The sequence below is a fragment of the Zingiber officinale genome, chromosome 6B (genome assembly GCF_018446385.1).
Source record: "Zingiber officinale cultivar Zhangliang chromosome 6B, Zo_v1.1, whole genome shotgun sequence".
NCBI classification, from domain to species: domain Eukaryota; kingdom Viridiplantae; phylum Streptophyta; class Magnoliopsida; order Zingiberales; family Zingiberaceae; genus Zingiber; species Zingiber officinale.
This window is the reverse complement of record NC_055996.1, coordinates 106,146,118-106,162,323: the sequence shown is the minus strand read 5'-3', so window position 1 is coordinate 106,162,323 and position 16,206 is coordinate 106,146,118. Positions and strand designations below refer to the sequence as shown.

The 16,206-nt window shown below is 36.8% G+C and overlaps 1 protein-coding gene across 11 annotated transcripts; it reads left to right on the top strand.

Moving 5' to 3' along the window:
• The first annotated feature begins 1,394 nt into the window (after window positions 1-1,394).
• Window positions 1,395-16,080, top strand: LOC121988718. 11 transcript variants are annotated; one of them, XM_042542294.1, is made up of 12 exons: window positions 1,678-1,867; window positions 1,953-2,016; window positions 2,340-2,432; window positions 6,930-7,215; window positions 8,566-8,724; window positions 9,811-9,894; window positions 11,405-11,479; window positions 12,245-12,337; window positions 12,426-12,569; window positions 14,248-14,355; window positions 15,642-15,693; window positions 15,784-16,080. In XM_042542294.1, the coding sequence occupies exons 4-12, from the start codon at window positions 6,958-6,960 to the stop codon at window positions 15,810-15,812; spliced, it is 1,002 nt and encodes a 333-aa protein (XP_042398228.1). In that variant the 5' UTR covers window positions 1,678-1,867; window positions 1,953-2,016; window positions 2,340-2,432; window positions 6,930-6,957; the 3' UTR covers window positions 15,813-16,080. The 11 variants fall into 11 exon arrangements, with proteins under 11 accessions (XP_042398225.1, XP_042398221.1, XP_042398223.1 ...); XM_042542293.1 differs by having other exon boundaries at window positions 1,950-2,016; XM_042542291.1 differs by lacking the exon at window positions 2,340-2,432 and having other exon boundaries at window positions 1,395-1,867; window positions 7,042-7,215.
• The last annotated feature ends 126 nt before the right edge of the window (window positions 16,081-16,206 follow it).

The following is a 16,206-nucleotide window of genomic DNA, read 5'->3' as shown; positions in this document are numbered from 1 at the left end:
TGGCCGCTTGGCCTAGCGGTTCCTCTATAAGAGCTTGTGAGCATCGGAAGCTCGACCCGAGGTCGAGCTATCTTCGCGCCGGCCCGGGGTCTACTCAGGCCGGTCGGCCAGGAGACTTACTCCCTGCTCGGCCAGACCTTTGACTCTCCCGTGTCATCGACCCCTTTCTCTGTGGGCCCCCAATCCTTACCACCGGATCAGTAATTATGATGAGGATGATTATATTAGTACATGTAATCTGATTTTGATATATAATAAATAGATTAAAGTTAGATGTGATGTTTATTTGATTTTTCTATCAAGTGTGTAAGAGTTGCCTGGTCTGAAGGACCTGACAGTAGGCTGAAATCCAGCTAGGTCCGCAGGACCTGATAGTTGGTGAGAAGTCCAAATAGGTCCACGGGGTTCAATATCTGCAGAAAGTTCAGTTGGGTCCGTAGGACCTGACAATCGACCGAAGTCCAGTTAGGTCTACGGATCCTAGCAGGAAGACCTGGTGGGTTAAAGGCAAGCAAAACGACTGTAAGTGGTAAGTGAAGGTAAGCAATTGAAGGAGAGATCCAGTGAGGGTGTGTTTCCTATTGAGGGAACTATAGGCGTCGATCCAGCTTAGATCCATTTGGGAAATCTAAGCTAAGACCTTGACTAGATCCTGGTCTCGAGGAGATAAGATTTAATTACTACTCATATTTTATTATGTTGGGCTAACCCTATTTTACAGGGTAAAAATATATTCTATCGCTTAGACTAAGCTGGGGCACCCTAGTGGTTCGGGCGTCCGGACTCGGACTAGGCGCCCGGACCCTAAAAATTATCCATAAACTGATGTAGAGCATGTCGATTGGTTGAACCACGTAGTCCAGGCTCCCCAAGGGGTTCCAAGTGTTGAAAGAAATATTTGATAACAGAACAGAGTGAATCACTTTCTTTAAGAAAATTGTCCCCACTATGTTGCTATTGGGTTTGATGACAAATTTCCTCCAGGATACTCAAAACAAAATAGAATTTATAGACAACAAACTTATAAATTCCCCTAAGACAATGTAGAGGATGGAAAAGTGATTGCCGAAGAAGATATTAAAAGGATGTATATATAATGAATGATACAATCTTTGGGAAAGGTTCAGGACACAATAAATAATAATAAAATAATAATGTTTAATAGGTAAATATCCTTAACAAAATTTTTAAAAATTTATAGAAATTTTTTGAAATTTAATTGAAGTTCATATGATGTATTCTGATATGATACATTTATAAGTTTGGGAAAAGTCAATTTAGAATACCCAATTAACATAAAAATTGATTAAGGAAGTAAGCTAAACTTTAATAAAAGAAAACCTAATTTTATTTTTATTTATTTCCTTTTCTTCCCTCCCCTTTTTCCTATTTCTACCCGTGCCCTAATCTCTTCCTAGCCGTTTCCTTCCGCGTCTCTTCTCTCGTAACGCCGAACCTCTCCTCTTCCGTCTCTGCCCAAGCGCCGCCGACCTCGACGCCGAGGTCGGCCAACCTCTTCTCTTCACCTTCTCCATCTCGCGCCGAAAACCCTCCTCCCGATCCCTTCTCTCTGCCCTATCGCCGACATAGTTCCGCGGCTACCAGTCGATCGCCGGCTAGGGTGGGCATTGAAGGCTCCGGGGGTAAGCTAGCTTCGACCGAACCTCCTTCTCTTGACCCTCTCCGACTTTGTGCCTAGCGCTGTCGCTGGTTCTTCCTTTTTCTCTCTGGTTGACGGCGATAGCAGCAATCTTGGAGAGAGGTTACTTGATTTCAGCCACCACAACACTGTGGGCTGGACGTCTGCATCGCCAGATCCGTGATCAGCACCGGCAATTGAAGAGGAAGAGTGTGGTGTTTCCGGCAGGTGAGGTTGTGCCCTGTGGATTTGGATTAGTGGAGTATCCGGTTGTTTGATCTCAAGCTGTGGTGTTTTTCTTGGTTTCCAGCAGCAGCTTCTCTATCCGGCAGCACCCTCCCTGGTTGTGGATCAGCAGAAGAAGTTGTGAGTTTGAGGTGAGGTGTAGAGAATTTGATCTTGCTGTAGATCATGGAATTATTTGTATATTGTAGATGATAGGTTCATATTTGGGAGAGTTTAAGTTGATTTAGGTTTAGATTTAGATCTAATTGAATAGCGGTATGATTAGGGTTAGTGAAGCTAACCCTAGTTGACCTATGGATTATAATTTGTGGGTTAATCAATAGTTCGGGTTAGTAATTATATCGATTAGGGTTTTCCTTAATCCGGTTAGCGGATTTTATTTAGCTATTTAACTTATATGATTTTAGTTAAATAAAAGGTATGACTTTGATTCGAGATGGGCGTCTTGACGTAGGATTTCTGGATACGATCTTCTATTGAGGCGGGTACCTTTGACGACCGCCTGCTCCGACCCAAATAACCTGGAGGAGACGGTAAACCCAAGAAGGTATCGCAACCAATTGTAGCCTGATCGCGGTCATGATCCAGCCGCAATTGCGAGTGGTCCATTTTTGTCCACTTTTTGGTGGACCACGAGGGGGTTCCCATCAATAAGAAGAGATGTGCGCAACTTCGTTTTTTACACATTCCATCTACAGTCATCTGTCATCTCTTATCTTTACTCATCGGAAGTTGACTTGAACGTTGGAGGGCCAATGCCGGGAGTCCCTTCTCGGCCCGACTTAATTCTTCTTGTGTTGTAGGACTGTAGTCTTCATTCCGTCAACCACTTCATCCCGTCAACTTTCCTGCCACATCCCCAGCTTGCTATCGTCTCCGTTTTTGGACAGGATCAATGAGAATTTGTTGATTTAGATATTGAGGGGATATTGATTTGAAAATTCGTTCTTTTGACTTGGATATGTTGTGTTAGTGTGCTTTCGTTATATGAGATTTTGATGATTTGAGAGGAGAAGAAAGTTTGTTCTTTGCGGTCTTGAAGATCATGGGCTTTGATAGCTCTGTGATGGTGAACGATCACTCGTGAGATGCCAATCGCTCGCGAGCAACCCTGTACGAACGCCCACCGCTCGCGATGAGCGTGAGAGGCCGTGTAGGGCTGATTGGGCAGAGCCATCAGAGGTTCATGTGGTTGAGGATAAGGACGCACGCAACGGGAAAAAAAGGCGTTCCGCGGATAAAAAATCAAGAATAAATGAATCCTCGTGAATCCATCCGTCTATTAATAATCCATGCTTTCTTATGAAGTAAACAATGAAGAGTTTTCCGTTCTTTAGTTTCAAATCTATCCTTCCAACTAAACTGAGTAAACTGAGCATAAGGGTTTTAGACCCCGATTCGTGTTTGTGTTCGCCCCACTCTCTCCCTCTTGTGACCTCGCCGCCCCAACTGCGGCCGCCGCGCTCCCCTACTCTCTCTGTCGACGTGCCTCGGCTTCCCCCACCCCCACCTTCCTCGTAGTTGCGGCCAGTGAATCCTGCAGCTTCGTCCCTTCTTCCCCGCGGCAAAACCCTTTCCCCTACTGATCTCCCATCAATCAGACGCATTCCTCATCAAACCCCGTCAGCTCCTCTTCTAATCAGTAATATCAGCCCTTGCCATCTTCTTCTTTTGATCAGCAGCGCCTTATCTTCCTTTCATGAGCACCAACCCCTGGTCTTGCATTTCCTCAGTGGCAATGTGAGTTTCAATACCCTATTGTAGTTTTGTGTTTCCCTGTGATTTTTCGTAGTAAATTGATGTTTGCCCGCCGTTATTTTCTAGAAGCCCCCAACTCGTGTAGTGCAACAACGAAGGAGCCTTTTCTTCCTCCCGTAGCGCATATTGTTTTAGCGAATCACAGCGCCTGTGCTGGTAGGTTCATATTCTCTTAATTGGAAAGTGTGGAACCGTGAGAACAGGACTCTGGAGGGAATTGTGAATGCTGGTTGTAGGATGTGTTTGGAGGTATTCTTTCCTAACATGTTGAGTGGCTTATAGGATGGATTGATATCCTTGTATTTCTCACAAGTGGTCCAGTCGATCAATACAGAGAGGTTGGCAGGTAATGGTGAATGGTCGTTGGCCAAAATCAAAGGTAGGGTGCATTATTTGGAGTTGGACATAGAAAGAGGAATTTCGGTGATCAATGGCATGAGAGTCAATATGGTATGATTTGATGGTGAGGTGGCGAGAGTGGCTAGTCTAGTGGTTGTGTCTTGGAAATTTCTCTGTGAAGTTGAATTGGGTGAGAGGTAGCTTAAGGTAGAATAAAATTGAGATTAGTGTAGTAATTCTTATGGAGAACCCCGTGCTATGTTATTGACTCTTTTGTTTGTACTATTTTGTTGGGTCTAGCAGGTTCTTTTGTTCACGCATTGTATTTGCTACTATTTGTTCAAATTATTATGGAAATTATATGTTGTTTTATCTAAAGTAGTGATTGTTTAACATGCTATTATTGTTGTAGTGTCAATATGTAGTTAAGTATGCAAGTTAATTACTCTTGTTATATAGCATGTTGTAGAAGGGGAGCCTTGGCGCAACCATGTGGTCACGGGTTCAAGTCACAGAAATAACCTCTTGCAATGCAGAATAAGACTATGCACAATAGACTCAATGTAGTCTAACCGTTTCTCGAGACCTCAATGTAGTCTAACCGTTTCTCGAGACCTCGCATTGGTGGGAGCTTCATGCCCTGGCTGTCTTTTTTTTTTATCTAGCATGTTGTAACTCTTTATTATTGATAGTGTGGATGCACATTGTAGAAGAGACATTAGATAGGTTTCTCACCTTAGGTTATGATGTGGTGGAGATAAGACACACAGTATAATGTAACATTAGATTATTTACTACGGATGATGTGTTACTTGACGTGATGAATTTAGTTGTGAATGGTGACATCTTATGGATGTGGCTCATATAGTGGATAAGGCCTTTGGCTTTGTGGATGATTAGACTATAGCAAGTATATATACTAATTTTCTCTCCTTGATTGTACATTGGCCATGTTAATGAGGACGAGCTTGGGCAATGTTTGGTACTTGCATTCATGTGGGGTATGCATGCAGTGCTGCTCTTTATTGCAGTACAGAAGGACACTAGAAAATAACGGTTACCAGATTAAGAGCAGTGCAGTATTTATTGATGCTGTAGATTGATGTGCATGCATTTAGCTTACTTTTTTCTTGTATTATCTTACCTTCCTCCATTTGACCTATTCTATTTGCCCTACTCAGTTTTTTTATTACTCCCCTTCTTTTCCCACTACAGGGCCGCAAGGATAGTGTGTCTTGATCTTTTGTGGGATTGTACCTAGATTCTTCTAGGAGGATTGTTCTAGTCCATTATGGTTCAAAAATTTGAATCTGAATTACCCTTAGAGAGTCAATGAGCCAGGATAGGTAGGTTCTTTGAGTTCATTGAGCTAATGAGGGACTGTTTTGAGCCATTTACTGGGAGCACAGATCCTTTGGAGGCCCACAATTGACTGCAGCATGTTGAGTGTACTTTTTGTCTTTTGATTGTGGAGATGATGAAATTGTAAAGCTAGCTACCTACTATTCCAGAGAGCAAGTATTTTGTTGGTGGTAGGTGCAAAAGTTTGTTTTTGGTGTCGGTCCTATTTCTTGGTCTAGGTTCGAGGAGGTCTTCCAGAGGGAATATTGTTTATGCTAGATGACAAGAGTTATTGGGCATCATGTAGAGATCATAGTATGCTCGACTATTGTACAGAGTTTGAGAAGTTGACTGGGTTTTAGCCACCTTAGTTGGCGGCACAAGATAATGATCTGCAAAATCACTTTAACCAGGTGTTTGTACCTTATATTCAGATGGAACTAGTTGGGCAGTTGATCACCAGTCATTGGTAGGCCATTGATAAAGTCATGGCTGTTGAATTGATTAATCTGCAGGTGTACCAAGATAAAAAATTGAACCAACACCCATCTCAGTCTCTATGTCAGGGTAAGGGTCTGCAGACATACTACTCAGGTATATGTCTGGACCGGAGGTGAATACCCTAGGGGACATATTCTCAATTATTAGGAGTCAGATTGGAAAACCTCAGTGGTCACATATGGCATCTACGTCCTGCATATGCATTTAAAGAGGAAACATATCTTGTTTGCTAGACCCAGTCAAATGGACAATCCTCAAGTGGTCCTATTTAGTATATTGTTTGTAAATGTCAAGGATATTTTTTTTAGATATTAGTTATATGCACGATATATATATATTTTTTCTGCATTGGTGGTTATTATTAATTGTTATATTATGTGTCTTTTATTGTATTTTTGTCTTTATTTTTTTATATGCAGAAATATGATGTGGATATGTTGATTAATATACTGTTTAAAAGGGCAGCCCGGTTCACAAAGTTCACGTCAATGCGGGATCTGGATTAATCTACCATATGATATATCTTAATCTTTTTTTTTGATATACTACTTTTATTACCCACCACATTTCTCCTGGCATATCATGAATGAGTTAAACAGTGGGTAGACCATCTACCTTTCGCATATACTTTTTGAAACCTTGCTTAGAGCATTCATTTTGTGAAGAAGTAATGAATTACTGTTCTCCCCTGCTCAGTCGTTTGTTCACTTGGTAACATGTGCATTCTGTGTTGACAAACAGTTACAATTTCTAAGTTCCTCGTCAATATGTTATAATCATATTCTTTAGGTCAACTTTAGAAACTGATATTGATTTCATATTATTGTATCATCTTAAGCTATAACTGGCATAATGCAATAAAATTTATAAGAATATGAGAAATGCTTTCAGGAAAAAAAACTAGTTAATCTTTTTAAATTGTCTCAGGTGTAGCAATTAATTCCAATGACATACACAAGACTCAAGTGAAGCAATTGAAATTTTGCATCTTCATTTAGTTTCATAAGCTATGTTGGCCACTGAGTCACAAATGTCTATATGTGAATTTTATTGTTAGGAGTAATAAAAGACCTTGTGATTTTCTGCAATTATATATGGATTGCAGTTTTTCTTCACCAAATAATTGTGGTGTCATGAGGAGCACTTTATGTGGATTTATTGGTACATCATGGCGGGGTATTTTGTGTAACACTAAATCCCTGGGCTTTGTCTTCAAGGGCAATCGTGTCCAGTGCTTTTCCACACGACGGTCGCGAACTCGTCAGCTTCCCAAAGAAGGTCCACCAACAATAATGGAGGAAGAGAGCAATGCATTTTATGTTGTTCGTAAAGGGGACATCATTGGTATCTACAACAATTTAAGGGATTGCCAAGCTCAAGTTAGCTCTTCGGTAATCTTTGTTTTTTTCTTTTGTTGCTTGTTCAATTTATTTATTATCCCAACTTCATATCTAAACTGAAATTGCAGAGTATATATTTTAATATTTAAGAATTCTCATGCTTATCTTGTCCAATATATATTCACTTGGCCTAAATGATTTATTTCCAAAATATAATTTGAATTGGGCTGAGGTCTCACGAATCTTCAATTTGATTGTGTGCTTCTTTGATGTACCCAAGTAGCTTCTTAGTGCTGATAGCCATGACTCGGTTGAATGATTCACTTACACATTTTAAAACTTGCTTTAACAATCAACTTTCTTTATTCTGTTTGATAAAACTTCCAACTAATTGAGGTTCTTTTTGGATGATTATGTTGTAGAATCCTTTCTAATTTTTGTCATGTTCATCCTTACAAAATTTGTCTCTTTCTATATAAAAATACAACACTTTAACAATAATAATGATCCATTTATTGAAACTTTGAATAACTTGTATTATGTTTCATGATATTCAACTGATGTAAATGTGAATATATACATACGATCAATCATAAATACTGATTGTTGGTATTAAAAAAAATATTGTTAAATTGTAGAACCTTATGTTCTTATTCTTTGCACCTATGTATCTCCCTATGGTTGATAGGTAAAATATTGATTCTGACAACCTTTATTAATTGCATTTGTCATGATTTTGGCATAAGAGGCAAATATGGCAGGTACATAGAACTATAGTTATTATATATTCATACAATACGAATCAAAATTCAAAGAAATCATGTCAATCAGATTGGATGCATGTCCAAGGAAACTGTATGATTCAAACTAATTTGAGTCGATCTTGGAATGCTTTAAAGTGTGCCAAAGCATGGTGGGTATTAACACAGCACGTTAATAAGTCAAATAGCTCAAGTTATTTTTTCTTGCCTTTGTTTAGTGGTTTCATTACTCATTATGATCATTATGTAGAATGACACTAAAGCATTTAAAAATAAAACACTGACTTTTCATATTTGTGATTTGCACCTTCTGTGGGAGCTAAGAGCATGATACAAACATCAGGAAACATTTTATTCAAGTGGATGGATCTTATCTGTTTGTCAAATTAGTAGGTTTTGGTTATGGTTCTTACACATAAACAGTTGATTCACATAGTACCTGATGGCTTATGGAATAGATGTCCTTCACTCTATAAATTGTTGCATGATATGATGTTTGCATTACTAAGGTGGGATATTGTGAGTTCTTTATATGTTTGTCATGATAAGCACACTTCTAGAATTTGTTTATTTATTCATGTTGCTTGTGGCGAATCCTTATGCTAATAATTATCTATGTTACATGACCTTGATCATGTAGGTGTGTGATCCATCTGTCAGTGTGTACAAAGGTTACAATTTGCGCAAAGAAACAGAAGAATATCTTGCTTCTCAAGGACTTAAAAATCCTTTATACTCTCTCAAGGCAGCGGATTTGAAAGAAGATCTATTTGGTGAAATCTTGCCTTGTCCTTTTCAGGTATGATAAATAACTTCCTGATCGTAATGTTAGAGTATCTCTACCTGTATGGAAGGTCTGTTAGTTACAGTCTGCAGTAAATATTACCTTATTTTTCGTTTTTCAAATTTTTTCTGGGCTAAAATCTGTTCACATCTTTATAATGGTAGTATATGATATTTCCAATATTATTCTGTTGATTTTTTATCAAGGTAATTGCACATAATACTCATTGGCGAGAAAAGATCCATGCAAAAATTTAATTGCTTGGAACTTGCACAACTTATTGTCTTAAGAAAGATATTTTTTTATTTACCAAAATCAACTCTCACTTACAAAATTTGTGTATTATATGTAGTAAATTTTCCCTAATATATGGATGAACATATATCCCATTGTTTTGCATGTAGAGGTATCAATGGATCATACTCGACTTATGCATGACTAAAGGCCAAGACCAGCCACTTCCATTCGGGCCTTGTAGTGCCTGACATGGCTGCAATATTAGTGCCTGTCATACCCAATATTGCTCTATGTATATCATTGGTCGTTCTTAGGTTGGGGAAACTAGACCCAGAATTTAATTATTAAAAAAAATAGGTTGGGAAACTAGACCCAGAATTTAATTATTAAAAAAAATCAATAATAAAAAAATATGGTATATAAAAAATATCTAAACAATATTCTTCAAATGTCCTAAGAGTAATTTAATACTTTTTTTTTTTTAATTTTCTTTAGCTTATCTTAGAGGTAGAAGTGGTAATATATAAAATTTTATCTGGAAAATATATTAAATAAAATAGTTTATATGCCCTGCTAGCCCCACAGTCCAACTAATGACTTGTGCTTGGAGCAAGTGTGTTGTGCTGGATGACCCACCTGTTTGACACTTCTATCTGCATGTAAGATTCCTACCTACAAGTTCTGCACTGTGAAATCATAAACAGCAGATTGATAATTGTTATTTTCTTTGTGATGGTACATTATTGGTTTATAGCTAAGGACGAACCTCTACGATTCATGTTACCTCTGCACTTCATTAAAGGTTGGCATTTTTTTTCAATTGTTTGAGATTGACAATTTTTTTCTTGTATTCCTTGTTTCCAGCAACCAGATGGTCTTGCTTTTCCACCTGATAAATCACAGAGCCCATCACCTCCCAAAAGATCAAACGACGCGATGGATAATTTGGTAATTTAATACTGCAAACATTCCATCAGTTCTTTTATGTTTATTGTAGAATACAATTGCATTATTTGTAGATTTGGAGTTTGATTCTAAATTGCTGATTCTATGTTAGCACCTTTGCGAACAAGATTCTTTCTTTTCTTTTCTTTCAAATGCTAGAAGCCATGGTTTTCCTTTCACCCTTTGCCCATATTTATATGATCAATCAAATCTTTAACTGAATGTCGGCCAGGGGCATTTGATTTGATTCAGTTTCATATTCATGATGATAAGAAATTCAAAATAATGATTGTATTCAGACGTTGAATTGCTGACAATGTCCTCAACCCTCCAGCTTCTCAGTGTTTGCATGAGAACTTTGCTTTAACATCTTTGTCTGTTTTTCTATCGCTAATCACTCTAATACTTGACTGATTGTTGGCAAGGGGTGTTTGATTTGATTCACTTGTATATTCATGATTGTAGGAAATCAAAACAGTTGCATTGTAGCACAATGTCCTCGATGCTCCAGATTAGTAATTAGATGATGGTCGAGCAGATCATTGTGAAGTTATTTTCAATAAAGTAGTTGGTACTTGAAAAGGAAGTTTTAAGTGAATAATTACATGGTATGTGAGATAATATCCTGTGAGGATCAGACACACGAAAAAACTTAAAATTGTTCTTGTTGGATTGGTCTTAATGCAATAAAAAAATTCTAGCAGATTATTAGAAGGTTTTGATCATAGACTATGTTTGGATCTAAACCATTTAACTAGTGTTGTGTATCCTGAATTTGTTTACTTTATTTACCACCATAAACTATCACCTAAAAGTATGATTGCTGATACCATGTCTTGTAAAATTTACCTTTTTGCTTAAGCTGCACAGGATCACTGAACATGATTCTGGAAGTTACTCTCCCTTGCCACCCAAAATATTTTTCCTTTGTTCAATTGTAGGTTCAATTTTTTACAAGACTTAGTGAAATTTCTTACCTTTCCAATTTAACATTTTATCGTGATTTCTTTTCTTACGTTCTTGTATATAATCTTAGTTCTTGAATTAAAATCTTTAGTTCCTAAATCTCATTCCACAATTCAAGTTTCAATTTTACCCTAACCAAAGACTTATGAATTATCACAGTATGATATCCACATAATATGCACTAAGGAGATCTATCTTACAATTTTAAGTTTAACTTGTAGTATTATAAAGAAAGAACTTACATCTGGTGTTTGCAATAGTAGTTAGATTAATATATATTCATCTTGTTTCATTAAATACAATTACCAGTTATTTTTTTTGTTTTCTTAAATCTATCCCTAAAATTGGAAAGAAATTATATTATAAATTTTATCAATTCTATAGAATTCATATGCAAATTTCTCCGATAGTTGTCACCTATTAAATTAATTACACATTAATTTTTTTTCAATACATTGCTTGTTCATGACAACTCTGACATTTTAAGAGTGGTATTTCATTTACAGTAATTCTTCTTTGTTTTCTCTTTTTTCCATGTATTAACCAGGAAGCGGTTGGGTCAAGTTCCATTCCAACTGCTGAACAGTCAAAGAAACAAGTGAAACTAAAACATTCTCTTGAGGTACAATCAACATCTTACTTCCTTGGAATCACTTGCTTATCACAATTGGTGTCAATCATCCTAGTATCATCCGGGATGCCTGTTTTATAGTTAATGCACTTTTTGTGCTTGGCCTTTTGTATTTGTTCATGCGATGGGAATGATGTTGAAGCATACACCTTCAAAAGCAATCATTGTTATTGTATGATTCAGAAATTCATTGATTTTCATTTCTGTTCCACTTGCATTCTGATTAAAAATTTTAATCACTGAAGCAACATTTTTCTTCCCATTACTATGAAGTTTCTTTCATATAGAAAAATATAGCTCTACAGAATATGGAATACAGCGTGATAAGCAAGTTCAAAAGTGAGATTTTGACTTTTCAATGGTCTGTAAGGGTGTTACATGTGTCTGTAGGAAATATGATATCCCCGTAATAGGAGGTATGATAATAAGACGTTGTTTCCTTGTCATGGGCAAACAACAATCATAATGTGGAGTCAACCAGAATGTTGTATCAAGCATGATTGCGATGGTTTGAAGCAACATATCTCTGATTTCATATTGTTTCTTCAAGAAATGATCTAGTCCTTAGGAGATTAGTATAAACTCATAAAGGAAAATTTTTGACCTTAGAATTTAAGTCAATATCATGGTTGACAATGATTTTTTGCTAGTTATTGGCTCCCTCCATTATCGGCTGCAATTTTTTTTCTATTTATTATACACTAGTTTTTAATATTTCTCCATCATCAAGGAATTTGATGAAACTAGTATTTGCAGAGGTCCTGTATTCTAGAATTTGATGGTGCATCGAAAGGAAATCCTGGAAAAGCTGGTGCTGGAGTAATTCTTCGTAACCCTGATGGAAGCCTGGTAAATATCCACTGACCTTTTTTCTATGACTTTGCAGTTCTATATTTTTAAACTTAACAATGTAAGATTCTTCTTTCATGTGAGGAAGATCTGTCGACTCCGACAAGGCTTGGGTGTTGTCACCAATAATGTTGCTGAGTATCGGGCACTGATTTTGGGAATGAAGTATGCTCTTAAGAAAGGTTTTAAGCAAATTCATGCCCAGGGTGACTCGAAACTTGTCTGCCTGCAGGTTTGCTATTCTTTTTTTTGTTGGTTGATTTGTTTCCTTACTTGTTTGCATTATGCAAGATGCTCAATAACATTGAGATAATCCTGGAATTTTAATGTTCTTTCTTGAACTTAGTTTTCACAGGATATGATTGTGGATGTTTGAGCAATTTGTTAGACTATGAATTTGAGACTTTGTGACTAGCCACGGTCTTTGAAATTGGCTAGTTCTCATCAGAATTGGTGGAGTTTGTTATGATCTGATTTTTCTGATAAACCAGACAATGTGTATCATTCAAAACCCTCACAAAGTACAGCAATGAAACTAGACTAAAATAGTCAACTAGGTTCGTCTTTAGTTGTATTATAATTTGAACGATTCCTAGCATCTTGAAAATATAATGTCAACTGTAGGGGAAAAAATTGCATGTGGGGAGCGTGGGAGTATCCTATTTTGTACTAACTCCTTAACAATCTATTCAACTTGCAGCTTGTTTGTGGTCATGTTAATGTACGTATATTATTAATTAGTATCCGAAGCCTGCTAAAATTTTCCTTTTCAAAAAATATGGATGTCTCAATTGGGGATACTTGTCTTTGATATTCTCTCTACCTTTGTAGATAGTGCCCTCCCCTTCCTATGTTTCTTGTAATGATCTCTCAAAGCTGCCTCTACAACTTCTTCGGAGTATCATGGCAACACTCTTCATTTTTTAGTCGAGCAACTTGAGGTTCATATTCAGTATAGTGGTTCTTCATGGCTATTGGTCAACTTCAGACCCTATTTCTTTGGCGCAACTTTTGTTCATCTAGCATGGGTTGATATTCTGATATCATAGGGGCAAGCACCATAATTGGTTATAGAGAGCAGTCCGGTGCATGAAGCTCCCGCCAATGTGGGGGTCCTGGGAAAGGGTCTATTGTATGGAGTCTTACCTTCCTTTGCGAGAGGCTATTTCCAAAACTCGAACTCATGACCTCTAGGTCACATAGTAGCTGCTTTACCATTGCGCTAAAGCTCCCTTTCATAATTTGTTATAGAGGGAAGATCTAATAATCTTTTTATCATTTGGACAACTTTTTCCTTTATTTTTGTCAATATTTGGATGGAAGCAAAATTATCCCAAATCCTTCTCGTGTAATTATTTGTGGACTCCCTTCTATCTGCAATCTATTAGAGTAATTGGCAGAAAAAGGGACATCCGGTTTCTCCCTTTTTGTAGAATTGGAATGTCTCTTCCCATGTAACCAATAGCCTATATGTTATTCCTCCTAGAGTAGCTTTTAATACGAATAACATAAATTCTGTTATAGCCATTTCTATACATTCAATGTACTCTATGGATAGTGGAATACATAGAGTTGAACATTGTAAAATAAGAAATTGAAAGATTTCGTTGAAATTGTTCGTTTGTAAATTTCCCAAAAAGCTAATTATAGGTTCTCTCCATTGGAACAATAGGGGTTGTTATGTTTATTACTAAACTTGTTGCATGGATGAAATAAAACCAAGCATGTACCCTATTTATGACTGCCTTTGAAATTTTTATTCTTCTTCATGAGTTGTGTAGTCTGGAATATCATTGTATATTTTATGACATGGCTTTGCTTTTGTAAACTCACTATGATATTATGGTGCTTGATTACAGTTGGTATATCATGCTCGTTGTGCCTAATGCTGTATTTCTTTCACGATGCAGTTAGAAGACCGCTGGCGAACAAAGAATGAAAATATGGCCCTCTTATGTAAAGAGGCTAAGGAACTAAAGGGTTCCTTTGAGTCATTCAATATAAAGCATGTTTTAAGGGTATCATTCTTGCCAAACTTGCCTATTTTGTACTCTATTATGTTCTTATTGGTATCCAGCAACATATCTGGATAATTAAGGGGATTTTTTTTAACCTCAGCTGCTTAAGATTTTACTGATATGTCCTTGTGTATAGCTATTCTATTTCCTATGCATTCTCATGAAATTAGTATTCCTATCTTTGATTACAAAAATGAACTCGGAAATTTTGATTCTTTATTCATAAGGAATGTTATTTCTTTGATTCCCATTCTTCAAAGAATGCATATTCTTGTTCTATACAACCGTTGAAAAGGAATATACTGTGCATGAGCAAAGCAGCTTTGAATGTTTTGATCTTGCTAATGGGCAAAGTTGATCTGGTTGGATGGTGTAACTAGGTAGGCAAGTCATGCTAGGTGACCTAGTAAGTCTTGGTGGGTTGATGAGGTTGTGTAAGCACTATTGGCCTATTGGACTGATCGGGCTATATGAGTTGGGCAAACCTGGTGGGAGATTGGCAAATAAGGGCAGGCTTAGCAAGTCAAACAAATCAATTGAGCCGGAGGGTGGATAGATGGGCTAGATGAGTTGATTGAATAGGATAGATTGTTCAGACCTAATTGATTGGAATGTGTGAGTTAGATGAGTCAGACAAACTATTTTGAGGAGGGATATTTTTGTAAAAATTATTCTTTCTAATTCCTGTCTCTATGAATCAAACATAAGATTAGTTTTTAATGTTCATATCATTTTCTATCATTCATCTATTCCAAAGCTCATGACAAATTCACAAATATAATATTAATAAATTAGACTAAAGTTATATCATTTAATGAGATGCACGGTTACTTTTAGAAATGTTGTTGTAATTGCATGAATTGAACTCATCAAAACTCCTCACGGTTGACTTATAATGCAGTTGCATTAGTAGTTTAGTTTGAGTTTGATGCTTACCTAAAATCTATAAATTGTTTCCTGGTTGGCTGAGAATATCTGTTAATTGATTCAGTAATATACAACCTAAACTCAAGCTCAGAAGGGTTGGAAAACTGTGAGCCTACTTTGCTGTGTTCAGGATTGCTAATTTTTCTTATCAAGCTTTTTTTGTTATAAATTTTATTGAGTTTCATCTCAACTCAAGTTTTTACTAAGATTTATATTTTTATATCTTTGTATATTAAACTAAACAAAAGAGACTACAATCAAGCTATAGTTAGTTGATTAACAAGCTTATTCATTTGTAAGTTCTTTTCATGTCTTGTCCTAGTTAAAAAATATTTTGTGTTTTTTCTTTACTGTTGAAGGAGTTCAATTCTGATGCTGATGCTCAAGCAAACCTAGGCGTTGAACTCGCACGTAAGAAACCTGAACTTGCTTCCCTTTTGCATTGCAATTGTACATCATTTCCCACTAAGAGAACACTTGGGCTACTCTATCTTCTTGCAGTGGGAGAAATTCAAGAGGAGATTCACTAAATTTTTAATTCCAGCTGGAGAACTCCATTTTTTGTATTTATCCCAACACGTTTGACGTGGATGACTCAATGCCATTCTTTTAGCTGGCAGTTAATTTTTGATACCTGATTATTTTTTCACCGATGTAGTTTTGATGGTGGAAGTTTCCTGCTTTTTAGCACTGGTTGCACTATTATTATTATTATTATTTCATGTATTTGGTAGCATTTCTCCAGGATGCAAATCATTATTGGAAATGATTAAATCACGCCTTATGTGTTTTTTTTAACGTTCTTGGATTTGTTTTGTTTTTTTTTTCCATGACTGAAGCTGTTCTTTGAATTAGTTTGTGATCGGGTTCACGTTTGTTGTCCCTTGAGAAATCAAGTCCTCGGTGTAAAAAAAACAGATATGT

What these genes read in the sequence shown, in the direction of transcription:
- LOC121988718 (XM_042542295.1), top strand. Translation starts at nt 6,919, where the DNA reads ATGGATTGCAGTTTTTCTTCACCAAATAATTGTGGTGTCATGAGGAGC. An exon ending in TCTTGCCTTGTCCTTTTCAG is followed by an intron (nt 8,725 to 9,810) that starts GTATGATAAATA and finishes CCTTGTTTCCAG; the next exon opens with CAACCAGATGGTCTTGCTTT. An exon ending in AACTAAAACATTCTCTTGAG is followed by an intron (nt 11,480 to 12,244) that starts GTACAATCAACA and finishes TAGTATTTGCAG; the next exon opens with AGGTCCTGTATTCTAGAATT.